Genomic DNA, 18101 nt, shown 5'->3' on the forward strand with positions numbered 1-18101 from the left:
TGTTTCTCAGCTCCCACTTCCTGTTCCTGTAGATCACTTTGACAGTTGCCTGAAGAGCAAAACTTTAGCATCATTGACCTCTTCGAGCTGCACTATTCCAAGTGACAAACATTTTTAATTGAAAGAGTAACCACCACTTGCAAGCATGCACACACTCGAGAGTCGTCTTCCTCTTCCATGTTTCTTGACTGATGCTTTGCATTAGAGAGAGGATGTTGAGGGATGGCCATAAGTGAGACGAAGACGAAAGTGTAAGGGACTCAGGCTTTCTCCTTCCGATTCATAGTCACTTCTACTGGAGAAAAGCAATAGATGCTCTAAACAGTAATCTTTGGGTCTTAGACAAAGAGCTGAGGTGCCTCTTTGACATATCAAAGCAGACACTGGGCACCAGCTTCTGCTGAGATGGGCTGCTGTTCCTCCAGCTGCTCTTCCCTATATAACCCAGCCAAATTAGCTACACAGAACTTTGGGTGTCCTCGTCTCTTGGCTTTCTCCTCTCCCCTCCCCCTCTCCTCACATAGGCAGGTTCAGACTGCTGGTCATGTTCACTCTGGACTCTTCCAGAGGCCTCTGCCTCTGCCTGTGCCCCCCCTTAAATATCTAAAATAAAAATCTCAATCCCTTAGGAGCAATCATGGTTTCTTTTTATTTCCTTTTTCACTCATTAATAATTTTGTTTAATGCTCTTCAAATAAGCCCTTCACCCATCTTTCCAGTATCAGAAGGGTTTGTATACCATCTTTCTCTTATGTTTCTCAAAATTCTATAGTAAAATTTTCCCCCAAAGGGTTTATGTTGGCAGAGTGTCTGCTTGTTTATTTCCAGCGGCCCAGACCATAAAATAATCACACAGAAATTATATTATTTAAATCACTAGTTGACCAATCACTTAAATGTATTGCCAGCTAGCTCTTTTATCTTTGATTTACCCATTTCTCTTAATCTGTGTATGGCCTCATGGCTGTGGCTTACAGGCAAATTCCCATGTGTCTGTTTCTGGTGGCAGCTACTCCCTGACTCTGCCGTCTTTTTCCCAGCATTCACTTTAGTTTTCCCTGCCTAGCTCTATTCTGCCCATCACAGACCAAAGGAGCTTCTTTATTCATTAAACAATAAAAGCAACACATATACAGAAGGACTGTATACACCAGATTTACACCAAGTATACACCAGGTTTACTTGGTTTATTTTACTAACTTAAAATGCACACATTTCTCATAGCACTTGAACATTAAGGGAAGGTATTTTCCTTCATGGTATAAGCGCATTTCTTGAATATACTACCTAACAGCTAGTTACATTCCTTTAGAAAATATGCAACCATCTATTTGAAATGGTATCTAGTAAAGCTAAAACTTATAGTGTTACAGTGCTCCTCAACTTAAAAAGATGAACTTCTTGGGCAGGCAAGGTACTACCTACTGGAGTACCTACTGGAGGTGCTCCTTATTGGCTTGTTTCTCATGGTTTACTAAGCCTGCTTTCTTATAGAAGCCAGGACCTCCAGTCAGGGATGGTACCACCTACAATGGGCTGGGCCCTCCTCCAGCAATCCCTAATTTTAAAAAATGCTTTACAACCAGATCTTATGGAAGCATTTTCTCATACGAGGTTTCCTCCTTTCAGATAACTCTAACTTGCATCAAGTTGACATAAGACTAGCCAGCACAATTTCTGATCTCATCATAGAAGTACTTGCTCTTTCGTGTGCCACCCCATTTAGTCCTTTTGGTCCATTATTTCCTCTTCCCTCTCCTCCCCTCTCCTCTGTTCCACTCTCCTCCCCTCTCCTCTAATCTGCTGTCCGCCCCCTCTCCTCTGCTCTGCTCTCCTCCCCTCTTCTCTCCTGGCCTCTCCGCTCCCCTCTTCTCTCCCTTCCTCTCCTCTGCTCTCCTCTGCTCTCCTCTTCTCTCCCCTCTTCTCCTCTGCTCTGTACTCCTCTCCTGTCCTCTCCTCTTCCCTCTTCTCCTCTCCCTTCCTCTCCTCCCCTCTCCTCTCCCCTCTTCTCCTCTGCTCTGTACTTCTCTCCTGTCCTTTCCTCTCCCCTCTTCTCCTCTCCCTTCCTCTCCTCCCCTCTCCTTTGCTCCACTCTTCTTTCCCCTATTCTCCTCTGCTCTCCTGTTGTCTCCTCTCCTCTCTCCCACTCTGTGTGTCTGTGTGTAGACTGTGAATGGCAAAACAGGAGAAGCAGAGCTGCTCAGGCTCCACATGAGACAGCAAACTATTCGAACTGTTGGAGTTTGGTTCCCCTTTGATTTGTTTGTGACTGTGCCCTAGTTCTTCCCTCTTGGAGGAGGAAAATATTTAACTTATTTTTATTTTACGATAGCCCATAATTGAGAGACTTTGAATATTTTAAAGACACTGAACTTTTAAAGTGTTGAAACTTTTAAAGACGTTTGGACATTTAAACCTTGAAATGTTTTATAGTGTGACATTGATATTAATATGAGATTTTGGGGATAAACAGGAAAGGTTAGGCTATCATTTAAAAATTATTGCATTAGTGTGTCAAGATGAGTAGGGGGTCAATTGTTTTGATTAATTTTCTTCTCAACTTGCCACAAGCTAAACCAAACAAATACACACATAGGTAAGCAGTATTACCTACTACTACCAAGTAGGTAAGTATTCCTTCCATAGTCTCTGCTTCAGTTCCTGCTGTGAGCTCCTGCCCTGACTTGCCCATGACAGACTGTAAACCTCAGGTAGAACAAATTGTTCCTACTCAAGTTGCTTTTGGCCATGGTCTGTATCACAACAATATAGAGCAAACAAAGACATCTGACTCCTTCCTTAGTTTCTTCTTCTTGGTCTCAAAGCCTTTGCTGGTCTCGTTTTCCATTTCCTTGGTTAGATTTATTTTCAGCTATTTTTTTGAAGCCATCACGAATGAGATTGTTTCCCTGATTTCTTCCTCCGTGTGTTTGGCTTTGGTATACAGGAAGGGTGCTGATTTGTGTATGTTAATTTAGTTACTTTCCTGAATGTATTCATTGACTGTATCAGTTTAATGGTGAAGCATTGAAGGTCTCTTAAAGTGCAGGAGACTCAAGCTAAAGTCGTCTGAGAAGAAAGAACTTCAACTGAGAATATGCCTTCATCAGAATGGCCTGTAGACGAGCCTGTGGGGCCATTTTCTTGCTCAGTGATTGACGTGGGAGGGCCAAGCTCATTGTGGGTGGTACCATCCCTGGGCAAGTGGTCCTGGATGATGTAAGAAAACAAGTGGGATAGAGCTAGTAAGCAGGACTCCACCACGGTCTCCGAAGCAGTTCCCATCACAGGTTCCTGCCTTGAGTTCTTGCCCTGACCTCCTTGGATGATGGATTGTAAACTTTAAGCTAATGAACCCTATCCTCCACAGACTTTCTCTTCATCATGTTTTGCTACAGTCATAACTGTTTGCATCCCCTTTACCTCCTCTTATCTTACTGCGTTAGCTAAGACATCAAGTGCTATGTTGAACTGGTAAAAAGAGAGTGAAGAGCCTTGTCATGTTCCTGATTTTAGTGGAAACTCTCATTTTCCTCTACACGTGACACTGGCCTTGGGTTTGCAGTATATTGCCTTTGTTACGATTGCAAATGCCCCATTTCCTTAGATTCTCAGGCACTTTTATCAGGAAGGGATTTGTGTTTCCTTCGACATCTTGGGCTTACCTGCTCTGGCTGGTTTGTTGATTCCCTGTGTCTTGGTTAGGGTTTTATTGCTGTGAAGAGACACTATTACCAAGGCAGCTCTTGTAAAGGAAAACCTTTCATCGGGGCTGGCTTACAGTTTCAGAGGTTTAGTCTATTATCATCATGGCAGGAAGCATGGTGGTGTGCAGAAAGACATGGTGCTGGAGAAGGAGCTGAGAGTTCTACACCTGGATCCTCAGGCAGCAGGAAGAGATAGTGACACATTGGCCAGGCTTTATCATTTGCCACCTCAAAGCCCATCTTCAGTGACACATTTCTTCCTACAAGACCACACCTATTGCAACAAGGTCATACTTCCTAATAGTGTCACTCCCTGTGAGCCTACTGGAACCTTTTTGGTGTTCTTATCCTTGTATTCACATGGAAGTATTTCTTTCAGGATCCTCCATAGAACTGACTTGGCAGTTATACATTTCTGTAATTTGTTTTTCTCTCGGAAAGTTTTTATTTTTATTTTATTTTACTTTTTGCTTTTTTTTTTCTCCCCGAAAGCAAGTTTTTTTCTATGTAATGGCTCTGGCTTTCCTGGCACTTGGTCTGTAGATCAGGCTGGTCTCAAACTCACAGAGATCTGCTTGCCTCTGCCTCCCAAGTGCTGGGACTAAAGATGTCCACCACCACACCCAGCTCTCCTTCAATTTTAAAAGATAGTTTTCCTAGGTATAATTGTCTAGGTTAACGATTGTGGTCTTTCAGAATTGGGAATACATCCTTCCAGGCCCTTCTGGCTTTAAATTTTTCTCTTAAATTATCAGGTGTTATTCTAGTGGGCTTGCATTCCTAAGTGACTTGACCTTTTCTGCAACTTTTAATACCCTTTCTTTATTTTGTGTCTTTAATGTGTCAGCTGTAATATATGGTAGAGAGGAGTTTTGTAGGCCTCCTGTACCCAAATGCCAATAAATTCTCTAGGTATTGATAATTTTCTTCTAAGGCTTTACTGAACATAGAGTTTATGTCTTTGGTATGGTGTTCTTCTCCTTCTCCTATGACCATATCCCAAAATTTAGATCTTTCCATGATATCCCCAGTCTCTCTCCGGTTAGGTTCATGTATTTTAAATTGTTTTCTCTTGACTTTTACTGAGTGATCCTCTATTATATCTTCCATACCTGTCTCTGTTTTCAAACAGGATCCATTCTGTTGCTGAGACTTTTCAGTGAGACTTTTATTTGGCTTATTAATTTTTTATTTTCAGCATAATTGCAATTTGTTTTTCAGTGATTCTATTTATTTATTGAGCTCTATTTTCCTATCTGGTATTGACTCCCTCATTTAATCCTTCTCGTTTACTTTCTTGTTGTTGGTGATTTGTTTGTTTTTTGTTTTTGTTTTTCAGGACAGGGTTTCTCTGGGTAGCCCTGGCTGTAGCACGAGTTCTAATTGGTCTTAATAATAAAAATCAGGAGCTGGATATTTGGAGGTGAAAGCTGAAAGATCAGAGAAGCAGAGCAGCCAGCCACTAGAGTTCTTACCTCTATGAAATCTCTAGCCCGAAGAGGCCAAGCTCCTATCTCCTCCTGCCTTATGTTCCTCTCTCTGCCCAGCCATAATCACGTCCTGTCTGTCTGTACAGACCTTCAGACCACTATGGTTAACTGGAGGCTAGCTCTACCCTCTGATCTTCAGGCAAGCTTTATTTGTTAGAGTACAACAAGATATTACCACACCTGAGTGTCCTGGAACTCACTCTGTAGACCAGGCTAGCTTCAAACTCAGATCAACCTGCCTCTCACTCCAAGTGCTGGGATTAAAGGCATACATCACCATGCCTGGCTTCCATCTCTTTGTTTTTATTTCCTTGCTTCTTTTTGCTTGGGTAGAGTTATAATCATTCTTTGAATTCTTTGTCTGGAAATCCTTTGAGGTCACTTTCACTGGGGCCCATTATCATGGGATTAGTTATTTGGGGAGGCGATGACTGTCCTGGATTTTCATTGTGTCTCTGGTTTTGTGCTGAAACTGTACATTTGGAGTTAGTTGAGTAGAGTATGGGCCTGTGACTGATGGCTGGAGATAACTTTCTTGTTGAAACCTTGAGATAGGGAGATGGTGGCAGGGCATTTACTGGTTTGTGAAGGGAGCAGAGAATGACAGAAAGTGTGTCAGAGTATTCACATACTGGTGAGGCCCTTACTTGTCTGCTATAGTCTTTGGAGAGACTGAGAAGTGGGAGTCTTGTATTTTGGGCCTGGAAGGAGCTGGACAGGTTAAGAAGTGTGGCAGAGTAGAGTGTCTGGGGCCTAAATTAATCTTTATTCTGCCTACTTTCTTCTTTGTTATTCATCAGATATGCACAGTGGTAACTATTAAAATTTTATAGCATAGAAATCAATGGCAAAAAATCAAATTAAAGAGCTCAGGATGTATCTGATGTTAATCTAGCCTCCTGGTTTTGAAAGCATGCACAGCAAGACTGTCTCAAAGTTAGCTTTCAGGGAGAATCATATAGTTAGCATTTTGTGGCTCTGCATAATTGGGAGTATATGCTTAAACTTCAGATGCATCGAGGGGGGAAATATTGGTAGAAAATGATTATACGACCTAATCTATCAAAACAACTCCCACTGTGCCCCTTAGTGAACAAACTCCTCATCTTGGATCCAATAAAAGGAAGCCCAACCACAGATTAGGCCTGTGAATACCTTTACTCACAAGGCCCATTGTGCCCTACAATATATTTGTCTTTTCTATTGTTTTGCTTTAAATAAAGTTTCCATGTTCCTTCTGCAAATCTGGATGGGCTTTTATTTCATTTCCTTGAATAAAAGACCAAGAACATGGAAACATCTGACCAACATTGATATAGTTAAATACTTAAACTGTTGTGCAATTCGGTTCTTCATCACTAAGAGTGGAAATAATCCTTGTTTGATGTGCCAGAATGCTGAAAATGTAATTTTTCAAGCAATAGTCATAACAAATTTCACTATATTTGGAGAAAGAAACCCTAGTAATATATTGCATTAGAGTTCTGGCACATTTCATTTCTAGACTAAGTTGTATATGCTAGACATGGTGGCTTAGGCTTGTATTTCCAGCACCTATGAATCTGAAGCTAGCCTGGACTCCAAATACTGAGCTTAAGGCCAAGTTGGGCTATAGAGTGAGAACCTGTCTCAAAAACACTAGGGCTGCAGCACAGTTGGTAGAGTTCGTATGTAGCATCTACAAAGCCCTGGGATCAATCAGCATCAGTATCAGCTCAGAACGGTTGTGCGTACCCATAATCCTAGCATTCAGGAGGTAGGGACAGGATTGGGCCTCGGTTACATAGAAAATTTGAGGCCAGCCTGAGCTACCTAAGACTGTCTCAGAAACCAAAGCAAAACATCAAATACACACACACACACACAACACACACACACACACACACACACACTGGTTTTGGTTATTAAACTGATTCTCCTTTTTAAAAGCTTCAAGAGGTGGAACAGTGACACATGGTTCATTTAACCGCAGCTACTCCAAGGGCTGAGGCAGGAGAGTCAAGAGTTGGAGGCCGGTTAGGCATTTGGACAGAAACATTGTCTCAAAAATACAATGGAAAAGAAACAGGACTGGGGATGAAGTTCCTCCCCACATGACCAAGGCCATATCTCCAGCAATGAAAAACAGTCTTGACAGTAACTTGTACTTCTGAAAATAGCCAAGAGGTGGGCCAGGAAGATGACTCAGAGGCAAAGGCACTTTGGGCTAACCTGCACTCTAGCCCCAAGACATACATGATTCCCACATGCTGTCCTCTGACCTGCACACACATGGCCCACCATTCATGTGTTCCGCACGTGCATACAAGTAAATTAAATGTAACAAAAAACTTAAAACACCAGCAGGCATATAACATATTTTTGCACTGTTGTAACTTAATGAACTAAATGTCTCAAAGACTAGAGGAAAATGATACATTATTAATTTTCCACCTAATAATATTTTATAATATAGCCTGATTAATTCCATAAGTTTATTTCTTTATAAGCTTACCAGATGTCTTGAATTCCTTTTCAATGTTACCTTAAACTATCCATGGCCTCATTCAATGCTCAGCACTTTATTAAAAACATTAAAATATGGTACTCCTGTTGGAATCTTATTTAGAAAGAAATATAATCTCACGATCATTTAAGCTCAACCATCCCAAACTTCTGTACACACCACCATCAGCTAATCCTGCTATAGAAGACACCAGGCCCTAGAACGTTCGCCGTCTTTTCAAACACTGCCACCACACTTCCATGGCAAAAGTTTGAACATTTTGCCGGGTCAGCAGCACTGCCTGTTGAGCAACAAGTAGGCTGCCTCACCCTAACACATATGTGCTCAGTGGCTAGAGATTGCTCCCCAGGCTTGAACATTCCATTTTTCTCAGCACACACAAGAAGGTATTATGCTGATGGATTTGGGTAACATTTAAATATAATTAGACTTACAGGAATTAAACGGTGATAGAAATGCCACACATTTATTTTCATTTATCATTTAAATTATATCATGAAAGATTTCTCCACATCACATCGCACACTAAAATATAATAATAATTAATAATAATAATAATAATAATAATAATAATAAGGCTAACTAATTTTATACGTGAACTGCCCAACTCCACATATCATCTACACACACACACACATCCCCCGAAGAAATTCTCTCCAAATTACGTGCAATACCTGGTACAGTATAAATGCTTTGTGACACTGCATTATTTAAGGAATAAAGAAAAATGTCCACACATGTTCCAAATATAAACATTTTCCAAATTATGTGAAGTCCAGTTTGCTGAGTCTGTGCCTGCAGAACCCTGGTATCCTACGGTTAACTTCTTATTTGCCAGAACAACAGTTCAAAACCTGAAGAACAGGAAACCTTAAACTCTCCAGGTTAGCTCGTCTTTTGCATGCTTCTAAACTACTTTCTAAGACCATCTGTGGAAACTTTGGGAACTGCTTAGATATTCTGTAATAAAAGTATCCGTCTTTAGCTGGGCATTGGTGGCACACGCCTTTAATTCCAGAACTCGGGAGGCAAGGAGGATCTCTGAATTTGAGGCCAGCCTGATCTACTAAGTGAGTTCCAGGACAGACAGGACTACACAGAGAAATACTGCCTTGAAAACTCAAAAATAAATAAATAAAAATGTCAGTTTCAAAAACAAGCTTAAGCATTAAAACAGGGAAAATAGTTATTTTCAGAAAATAGATGTAGGCCTGAAAATAGGCTGGTCTACAGAGAGAAACCCTCATCTCAAAAAAGGGGGGGGGGGAGCTGCGGAATACAGGTAAGACAGGAGCAAGAAGAGAGCATTTCAATCACATTCTCAAGTTTCTTTCATTCTGATTGTCTCCAGCAAATGATCTTCACCATAAAGTCAATGTTCCTAGACTCTCAGAGTAAATCACAGTTGTCGCTGTAAATGCCATGGCTGAGGCACTTTGTTTCACACTGGGACACTGTGGAGCCTGGATTTCCGTTTGGGAGCAATGAGCAGAAGGATGTGTGAGGAAGAGTGGGACTCAAGCAAGGTTCTACTTCCCTTTAATAAGAGTCAAAAGTCCGATGTGGAGGTATTCCTGCAGTCCAGCTTTGAGGATTCAGAGCTCTAGCAAAATAATAGAAGTAGGTGGAAGGGTCAGTCGGTAGCAAGGCCTGCTGAGGCTGGTGGACTCTTGAACATGCTCATCATGGCCCGGCATTACATGATGTAACTAACACAAACGCTAATTTAGCGGCCTCGGCAACATGGTCTTCCAACAGAATCCTTCAGACTGAAATGGTTTACTATAAAGATGATTTTACATCTTTTCCTTGTATATCCAGGAGCATACCATGACATTTTGCTGTGTATTTAGCCCCTCAAGGACTGAGAAAATGATTACATGGAATGTTCCTATTGTGATACTTGAGAGCTGTTTTCGTTGTAATGTGGAGTTAGAACCTATAATTTCCTCCAACTCCATAATGAACATTGAGGTCACAATAAACATGTGTAAAAGGGTGTTTCTTCACATTTCCAAAACAGGGTCAGAAAGTTCATAGAGTGTAAATACTTCTCTAAAATGAACCACAGATAAGGTATGCAAATATGCTGGGTAGAGATGGTATAAGCCTTTCATCCCAGCACTTGGGAGGTGATGGATCTTGGTCAGTTTGAGGCCATCCTGGTTGACAGAGCAAGTTCTAAGACGATCAGGGCTACACAGAGAAACCTTGTCTTGAAAAATAGAAAACAACAACAACAAAAAACCTAAAAACAAAACAAACGAAAAAGACCCAAAAAAACCAAAAACGAGATTCTGCTTTGGGGATCCCAGAACTTACTCATTTGTTAGGGGCTTCTAAAATTCAAAATGTTTTTTAAACTTCTTCATAAAAATGGCTATCATCTAAAACAGTTTCCAAAACGAGGTTAACTCTTTCACTGTGCAGGGAAGGCTGTTTGCAGGACAGTCGCTGTCACCTAGTTCATTAACAGATCAAACTAGGAATTACCATTTGGATTACAAAAGCCAGAACTACAAACAATGAAGACAATTTCAAAAAGGCTCTTAGTGTTGAAGAAACTGTAGACGAAAAAGAAAAAAAAATGGCTCCAGTTTTGCTCTGACGTCCCTAAAACTAAAACAAAAAAGACCCCCAAACATGTAGAAGTGAAAGCTGAGTCTATGGTTCATGCTTTTCCTGTCACTAGAGTGAAGGTAAAGATGCAAAGGGAAAAAGATAACCCCATTGGTTTAATCAATTACACCCTTATTTGAGGCTTCTATTTTTAAGCATTAAAAAACAAAGACTAAATCAAGTCTGTTGAAATTCACGCATACTCTCTCTACTTCTGGTTTTCAGAATAACGTTCTTGGGCATCATTTCAAGTACTCCAACTGAAATTTCTGGAACTGAAAGATCCATGGATTTAAGTTCTGTTTGCTACAAACTGCTTTGAGTACCATCACTTGGCTGGGAAGTCGAGATGTTCAATTTGTAGGGAATGATTAAAATGGGCGACTCTAACCGCCAATCGTTACATCGTCAAGGTTAAGTACAGCTGTTTCTAACTATACACCGCACTGGCACCAACTCCTAAGGGACCTATTTAAAGTGAGTTCAGGTGACGGTAATCCCAGCCCAGGCAGGAGTGTTGTCAGTTCAAGACCAACCTGAGTCTCATCAGGAAACCAAACTAACACAACGCTTCAGAATGCACTGTGCCCTAACGCCTTCACCTGATCAGCAAGGTTGTTAAATTTATATCCGTATGTGGAGAAAAACAGGAATGACTTGTTAAATTTGACTTATTCAATAACTCAATGAATAAGATTTCCCATTCTAATTACAGAATCAAGCATGTCTCTTCTAAAATCCTAAACACCTTTAACTCTTGATTCTTTTTCTCTAAATCTGAATTAAAAATAGAATTTGTAAAACACCCTATATAGCAGGCTTGATTATATCAGTTGGTAAAACTTTATTTTACAAGCAATAGGAATTGGATCAAATGATTATAATCCAGAGTAAGTGTTTCATGACCACAGAAATGCCACTGTCCACACTGCTAATACAGACTTAATAACACGATACTGAACTGTACAAGAGTTATTTATTTTCCTTAATCTCAAAGCTATTTTTAGTAGTACAAAAAAGCCATATTAACATTTTTTTCCATTAGAAAACAACAGGATGTACAAAACTTTGGATGAAAAGTATGTCAAATTGCATTTAGTCACTTGGAGGAAAATCCGCCACTCCAATAATACCACCCAGAGTATTTTAGGCAGTGATTAGAATGGAAATAATGCATCTTAATAAACCCCAGCTGTTAAAAGAACCTAGCAATATAGAATCATTTTCTACACAGTGTTCTTCACTAATCACTTCAGGAGTTATTTTTCAAAATTCATTTCAGTTGAGTCCTACGACATGCCAGGCACCATACTTGACCAACTAGGGATTTTCGAACAAGTTGGTTAAGGTGGGAAAGACCCACAAATCAGTCCTTTGGTTACCAGGTTTGACTTTAATCTTCCAAAACTCAGGATCAAGTTTCCTCTTTCCAAATGTTACTTGGTTTCATTAGTGGGGAGGGTGTTTAGAAAGCAAAGGAACCATTAAACGTGTTCCGTCACCTCAATTATAGGAGCGTTATCGAAAAGCTAAGCTATTATTCCTTATTAATACGATGTAATCTTGAGGTGCTACCACAGGTGTGGTTCAGCGTTATCCTGAACCCCACCCTGCTCAAGAACAGCACAACAGGTGGACTATTTTGCATTTAATATAGCAACAGCCATAACCTCAATCAGTTAGGGTCCAGTAAAAATATCTAGTTATGAGATGGAAAAAAAGTATAAAATAAACTAGTAATAATTAATATATAAAGCATCTTTTCCTTTTGAAAAACAAGATGCTGACATTTTAAAAAAAAAGCTTGCAGCTATGCAGATGGCCCATACATTGACAATGCTGTCCATTCAACACCATTACTTCCATATAGAAACCTATTTCTTAAAGTGTAGCATATCATTTAGGCAATAATTTGGAAATTAGCCATATGCTAAGTCTTACACTAGCAGGTCATATACCACCAACATTTAAACATGTCCGGCCATCTTTTCATGACTAATGTGCAGCCTAAACTCAACACTTGGATTGATCAAACAATTTAAGTTTCTGGACCTGCATGACAAGAAAATGGTTTATGAAATAGTCTTATAAGACATTCTAGTCTTAGGGTCGAACCACTTTCGTCTTACATGATTTAATCTGGCATGCTATAACTACAGACAAAGTAACTGTCAACTTTTAAATGCAAACTAAAAGCAGATACGTGGTAACAACTGACACAGTAGATCTCCCTACATATGTAATCTGACGCTGATTTATGATTTCAGAGCTTGAAAACGTCATATCAGAAACCACAACCAAATGTACTTGATGGCATGCAAGGTCTTCCTAAAAGTTTACCTAAGACCTAGAAGTCAGTCTCAGAACATAAAAAAACACAACAAATTTGTACATTTTATTCACATTTATTTTTTTGCTTTTAGTGTGCTCACAGAAAATTAGAACACCTTAAGCAGGAGTTGAATAGCAATGTCTGTAAGGAAAGTTACATTCCAGCTCTACGCCAAATTGGTCAACGCTCCTCCAGTATTTACAAAACACGGTAGACGAGATGCTACACAAAACCATTGCATCTGAAGATTTGTTTCTCTTTTATTCTCAAAGACAACTGGAAAAGAAAGCATTGTCTGCTGTAATCAAAAACATACCACAGTATAAACAGTAACCATTCCACTTATCACAGCTTGGTTGAGTTTCAAATTTGTGTTTAAAAGGTCCAAGATGACTGAAGTTTTACAAAAATGGGCAGGGCGGAGAGTTGCAAACTTCATGTGCTTCTGAAGGATATCAAGATTTGTTTTTATACAATAGTCACAGTTAAAAACACCCTGCTGGTAATACATAATTACACTTTATTAAGGTCATAACCAGCAATAAACAATAAAGCCTATACAACTTGTAATTCTACGTAATCACTGACCGGTACAGCTAACATGAGATAAGCAAGAAGTTCCTATCGTTTAGATGAACTCCTAAGACTATGATCTTTTTTTTTTTTTTAAATCTGGGTATTGGTGTTTTTATTTTTTCCTCTTTCCTTCTTATTCAAAACTTGTAGTGTTGTAAACCTGCCTCACAAAATACATCGTAATAATTTTTCTTTAAAAAACAAAAACAAAACAAAACAAAAACCCTAAGCCTTTACACCATCATTTCTAGTGGCATATTATCTTGGCAATGTTGTGCACTGCTTCAATTTCCCATAGTGGCCCCTATCACTTCATTTGCTATTCCTTTTTGACCCACCCATCTCCTTCATATATGGGCATGTCCATAGATTTGACAAAGAAAGTTTACATTTTTTAATAAAGATGCAAAGTATGCAAAAAACATTAATACTGATGCAAAAAAAATTAAAAATAAAGAAAGAAGAAAGAAGGCAGAGGAAGCTGTCTACACTGTCCTCGACCTGTCGGAATGGTGGTAACAATGCTCTGAGATGGGATCTGTGGGAAAGGGGGCAAAAAAAAGAATGAACAAAATTTGCTGCTTAAAAAAATGTAAAATTAAAACAAAAAAAAAGAGGACATCTTTAAAAATCAATCCCTGGTTGTAGACAAGTTCTCCAAAACCAGTACCTGGCACCACTCCAACAAACAAACGAGGGGAAAAGTTCTTCGATGACGTAAGAGGCTCGCGCTTACTCGGCCGCGGCGGGTGCGGCGGATGCCTCCGGACTGCACTCGGGCTGCGGCTCCGGCGACGCGGTGGGGGCCGCGGAGGCCGCGGCTTCCTCGACGGGCGCCTCCTGCTCGGGCCCGGCGGTAGAGGGCGCGTCGCCCGCGGTGGCGGCGGCGGTGGAGGCGCTGGGCGCGGGCTCCTCGGCCTTCTCCCCCGCGGCCTCCGACGGCTCCTCGGCCGGCGGCTCCTGTGTCGCCGGCTGCTCGGGCTGCTCGGGCTGCTCGGCCTCCGCCGCCTCGGCCTCCCGCGCCTCTCCGCCCGCAGCGCCCTCGGCGCCCGCCCCGCCCGCCTGCTCCCCGGGGGCCGCGCCCGCCTCGCTCGTCGCCGCTGCTGTCGTCGCCTCGTCCTTGGCGCCGTCGGCGGTGGCGCCCTCGGCTTCAGCGCCCTCGCCCGCCTCCTTCTTGTTCTTCTTGAAGGAGAAGCCGCTCAGCTTGAAGGACTTCTTGAAAGAAAAGCGCTTCTTTTTTTTTTTCGGGGTCTCGCTGCTGGGCGACGGCGCGGCCCCGTCCTCTGCCTTGGGCGACGACGTGGAGGAGGCAGAGGCAGCCTCGGCCTCGGCGGCAGGGGACCCGGGCTCGGCGGGCTCGGGCTCGGCGACCTCCTTCTCGGCGGCGCCTGCACCCGGCTCGGGGGCCGCCGCGGCCGCCTCGTCTTTGTCGGCCGCCGAGGGGGACGCGGCGCCACTGCCCGCAGGCTCCTCCTTGTCGGCGGCCGGGGCGCTGCCGTTGGCCTGCAGTTCCTCCTTGGCGCCCGGCTCGGCGGCCGCGGGCGACGCGTCCCCGTTCACTTTGACGTGGCCATTCTCCTGCGGGGAAGAAAAAAAAAAAAAAACCCGAGAGTGTCACACGGAGAGGCCGAGGCAGTGCGGTCCCCGCCCACCCGGGACCAGCTTGGGAAAGGACCCGGCCGCCCGACGGCACACTCGGCACGTGGCCCGCTGGCCGCGGCTGGAGAAGGGACACTGGGTGCCCACATTCCCGGGGTTTCGGAGAGGAGCCCACGAGTCCGGGGCGAGCCACTCTCCGGTTAGCAGCAGGTTACCCATCCCTCCCGCCACGAAGGACCGGAGCCCCCCGGGCCTCGGGCCGCGCGTCCCGGGCTCGGCGCCGGCAGGGGGCGCTGCGCCTCCACCGCACCAAGCCGGGCGCGGGCGGGCGGGCGACGGGCGCTCAGGGGCGGGGCCACCCCGCCCTGCCTAGCCGGGCCCTGCCCGCAGGCCGAGGCGCCCCCGAGCCCGGATAGCGCAGCCCGGGAGTCCGCAAACAAAGCTCAGGTGGCTGCTGGTCGGCCTTTCTGAGGCTCTGAAACCAGCGGGGCCGGGGGAAACCCATTATTTCTGAAGTCTCGGCCCTGCTTCCACGCCCACCTTCGCCCATAATTCTGCAAATCGGGGCGCGCCCGGGCAGCTCCTTTTGCATTTTTGAACGGCTTTAAAGCCTCTTGAAAGAGCCAGTCTTGCCCCGAGTCGATTTAGAGCAGGCGAAAGCCACACGGTCTTTGCTCTAGGAAAAGAGGCGTGGTGGGTGCCCGGTGTTTGTGAAGCAGCCAGCCATGGCCGACCTCTTTAGCCCACCCAACCATGATCTCCTTTTCTCTCTCTGCCTGGGTCGCAGCAGCACTTGGGCAGTCCCCGAGGGTGGCCGAGGTGCCACTCACACGAACAGTCAGTACCAAAACACCAAAACTGCACCCTCTTGGTCGACAGGAAAGGGTCTTTAATAACCCACAGAGGATTGCCAGCACACTAGGGTTATCATTTAAAAAGTCGTATGGGTGTGTAATTACACAGCTACAAAACAGACCCATCGAAAGGCACTTGGAAAAACTGCTTGTCCGGCTCCAAGCAGCCACCTTTCCAAGAACCTAGGGCACACTGCCTCTGGATACAATAAGCTTTCTCAGCTTGCCTTTCTCCACCGCCATCCGCGTTGGCTCCCCCCTTCCTACACACACACATACACACACGCGCGCCGCGCGCGCGCGCATACACACACACACACACACACACACACACACACAACCACACCAGAAATCTCAAAGACGACTCAATCTCGACAATAAATACGAAAGCCACCCAAACACCGCTGTGGCCCCAAACCCAAATGCAACCTAAAGGGGTGTGTGTGTTGGGGGGGTCACCTAGCTAGTCACGTTCAGCCTATCTCCAAACCACGCCATTTTAGACGATTTATCACTCTTCCTCTCCTCTACTCAAGAATTCGCCAGGATCCTTAGGAACCAACCACTCCTTTGAGGTGGGGGCTGGGGAGGTACCCTCCCTATGAAAAATTGACAATTTAGGCTATCGGCTCCCATTCAACTTTCAAACTAGGGTCTGGCCACGCTCCTCTCCCCGGAATGCGCCTCGGGCGCGATCAGCGAGAGGGAGAGGCGTCCAGATTAGAGAAAGACAACCAAGAAATGCCCAGAACCACAGGTAGAATTTACCTGCCCATTTGCTTTGGAAGGCGACGAGGCCACAGCCGCCTCCCCGGGCCTCTCCGCGGCGGCTTCTCCCTTTGCTGCGGTCTTGGAGAACTGGGCACCCATGCTGGCTTCTTCAACAAAGAAACTCAACAGATCCAAGAGAGGAAACAAAGAGCCTTGGGTTGGTGTAACGACGGGGCGAGCAGCAGCGGCAGCGGCAGCAGCAACAGCGGCGGCGGCACACACACCGGAGGGAGGGGGTGGGGGTGGCGAGGACAGAAGAGACCCGATTAAATACACTCCGGATAAAAAAATTTTAGTCGAAGAGATCAAAAAGCAGCAGCGCAGGAGGGAGGGAAAAAGGTGGAAAAGTCGAGCACAAAAAAGAGCCCAAGTGTAGTTTTTTTTAAAAAAAAAAAGAAGTAATAAAAAAATCCCAGATTTGTAGCCGCACTGTAGACAAGAGGAAAATGGAGAAATCTCCCTGGTTGCTAATAAGATGCGGGGTCCAACGCCCAAGTGCACAGATGAATGGGCTCGCGGGCGCTGACGCGGCCCCCGCGCTCGCTGGCCAATCCGCGCGCCGCACACAAAGCAGGGGGCGGGGCCTGCGCTCCGGGCGAACAATGGAGCCGCGCTTTGCAAACGGTTTGAAAATCAGCCTCAGACCGAGAATTAATGTCCTCCAAATAAATAAATCAATTAAAAAATACGTGCTTCTCGTCTCCCACGGCCTGAATATAATCATGCATCTCTTGATTGGCTTGCTTTGTTTGGAATCAATTAACACGGGAGGGAGTACTTATGGATGGGGGCGGAGAAAGCTTTAACTTGACTCGCATTGACTCTGGTCGGTCTATATCCGTGTCTGTCTCTCGCCACTTTCTCCCCTCCCCCATCTTCCCGTGTGTTTACGTGTATGAGTGTGTATGCAAGTGTTAAAGACAATGGGTAGGATTTGTGTGCGCGTAGCATGTTTTCTTTCTTCTCGTTCCATATGGATTTCACAGATAGTGCACAAGGTTTGGGGGGGTTGGCTTTTTTTTTAACTGCTGCAATTGTTAAATCGTCCCACACTGAAAGGTATTTAAACCACGAATATCGAATTTCATCTAGCGAGATCTCCAGTTGGAATTAGGTCTGTAGGCCAGATGTGGGAAATGCCAAAGCAACAAACAGCCTAAGCCATGCTCCTTTCCCTCTCCCACAGGCGTGAAATAAAATATTTTGAGATTGGTCTTTGGAGCGCTTCAAATCGCGTCTCTCCGGCTATTCCAATTAGCGATCACTTTCCCACCAAACACTGTGAGGACCATTTGCAGACGATCGAAACTGCTTGCGTTTTATCACTGTATGAAACGACATAATGAATTTCCTCTGAGATAAAACGAGACAGCGCCTTGAATGCAAGAATCCATATTTACAGTTGGGAGGCTGCTACTCTCGTCGACAGGGTTGTTTTCAAAGCCGGCTGCCAACATCGGAGGGACTTTCATTTTGAACGTGTGTGTGTGTGTGTGTGTGTGTGTGTGTGTGTGTGTGTGTGTGCGCGCGCGAGTGTGCTCCTGGAACGGAGGCAGCAGCGAGGAAATTTTAAAAGACCGATTCCGAGTCTCAGAAGAAATCGCCTGCAAGGTTCAGAGGCAGCACGAAAATCCCTGGAGACTCCAC

General features: G+C 44.2%; 1 protein-coding gene across 1 annotated transcript; it reads right to left on the reverse strand.

Moving 5' to 3' along the window:
• Window positions 1-11279: 11279 nt before the first annotated feature.
• Marcks (myristoylated alanine rich protein kinase C substrate) lies at window positions 11280-16933 on the reverse strand. The gene is made up of 2 exons (XM_038339183.1): window positions 16452-16933; window positions 11280-14808 (listed from the first exon to the last, which is right to left on the reverse strand). The coding sequence occupies exons 1-2, from the start codon at window positions 16551-16553 to the stop codon at window positions 13963-13965; spliced, it is 948 nt and encodes a 315-aa protein (XP_038195111.1). The 5' UTR covers window positions 16554-16933; the 3' UTR covers window positions 11280-13962.
• Window positions 16934-18101: the final 1168 nt, after the last annotated feature.

Source organism: Arvicola amphibius, chromosome 8 (genome assembly GCF_903992535.2).
Source record: "Arvicola amphibius chromosome 8, mArvAmp1.2, whole genome shotgun sequence".
In the NCBI taxonomy this organism is placed as follows: Eukaryota; Metazoa; Chordata; class Mammalia; order Rodentia; family Cricetidae; genus Arvicola; species Arvicola amphibius.

Coding starts and splice junctions, on each gene's coding strand:
- Marcks (XM_038339183.1), bottom strand. CDS start 16,553: ATGGGTGCCCAGTTCTCCAAGACCGCAGCAAAGGGAGAAGCCGCCGCG. Junction 14,809..16,451: donor CTTCCAAAGCAAATGGGCAG/GTAAATTCTACC, acceptor TCTTCCCCGCAG/GAGAATGGCCACGTCAAAGT.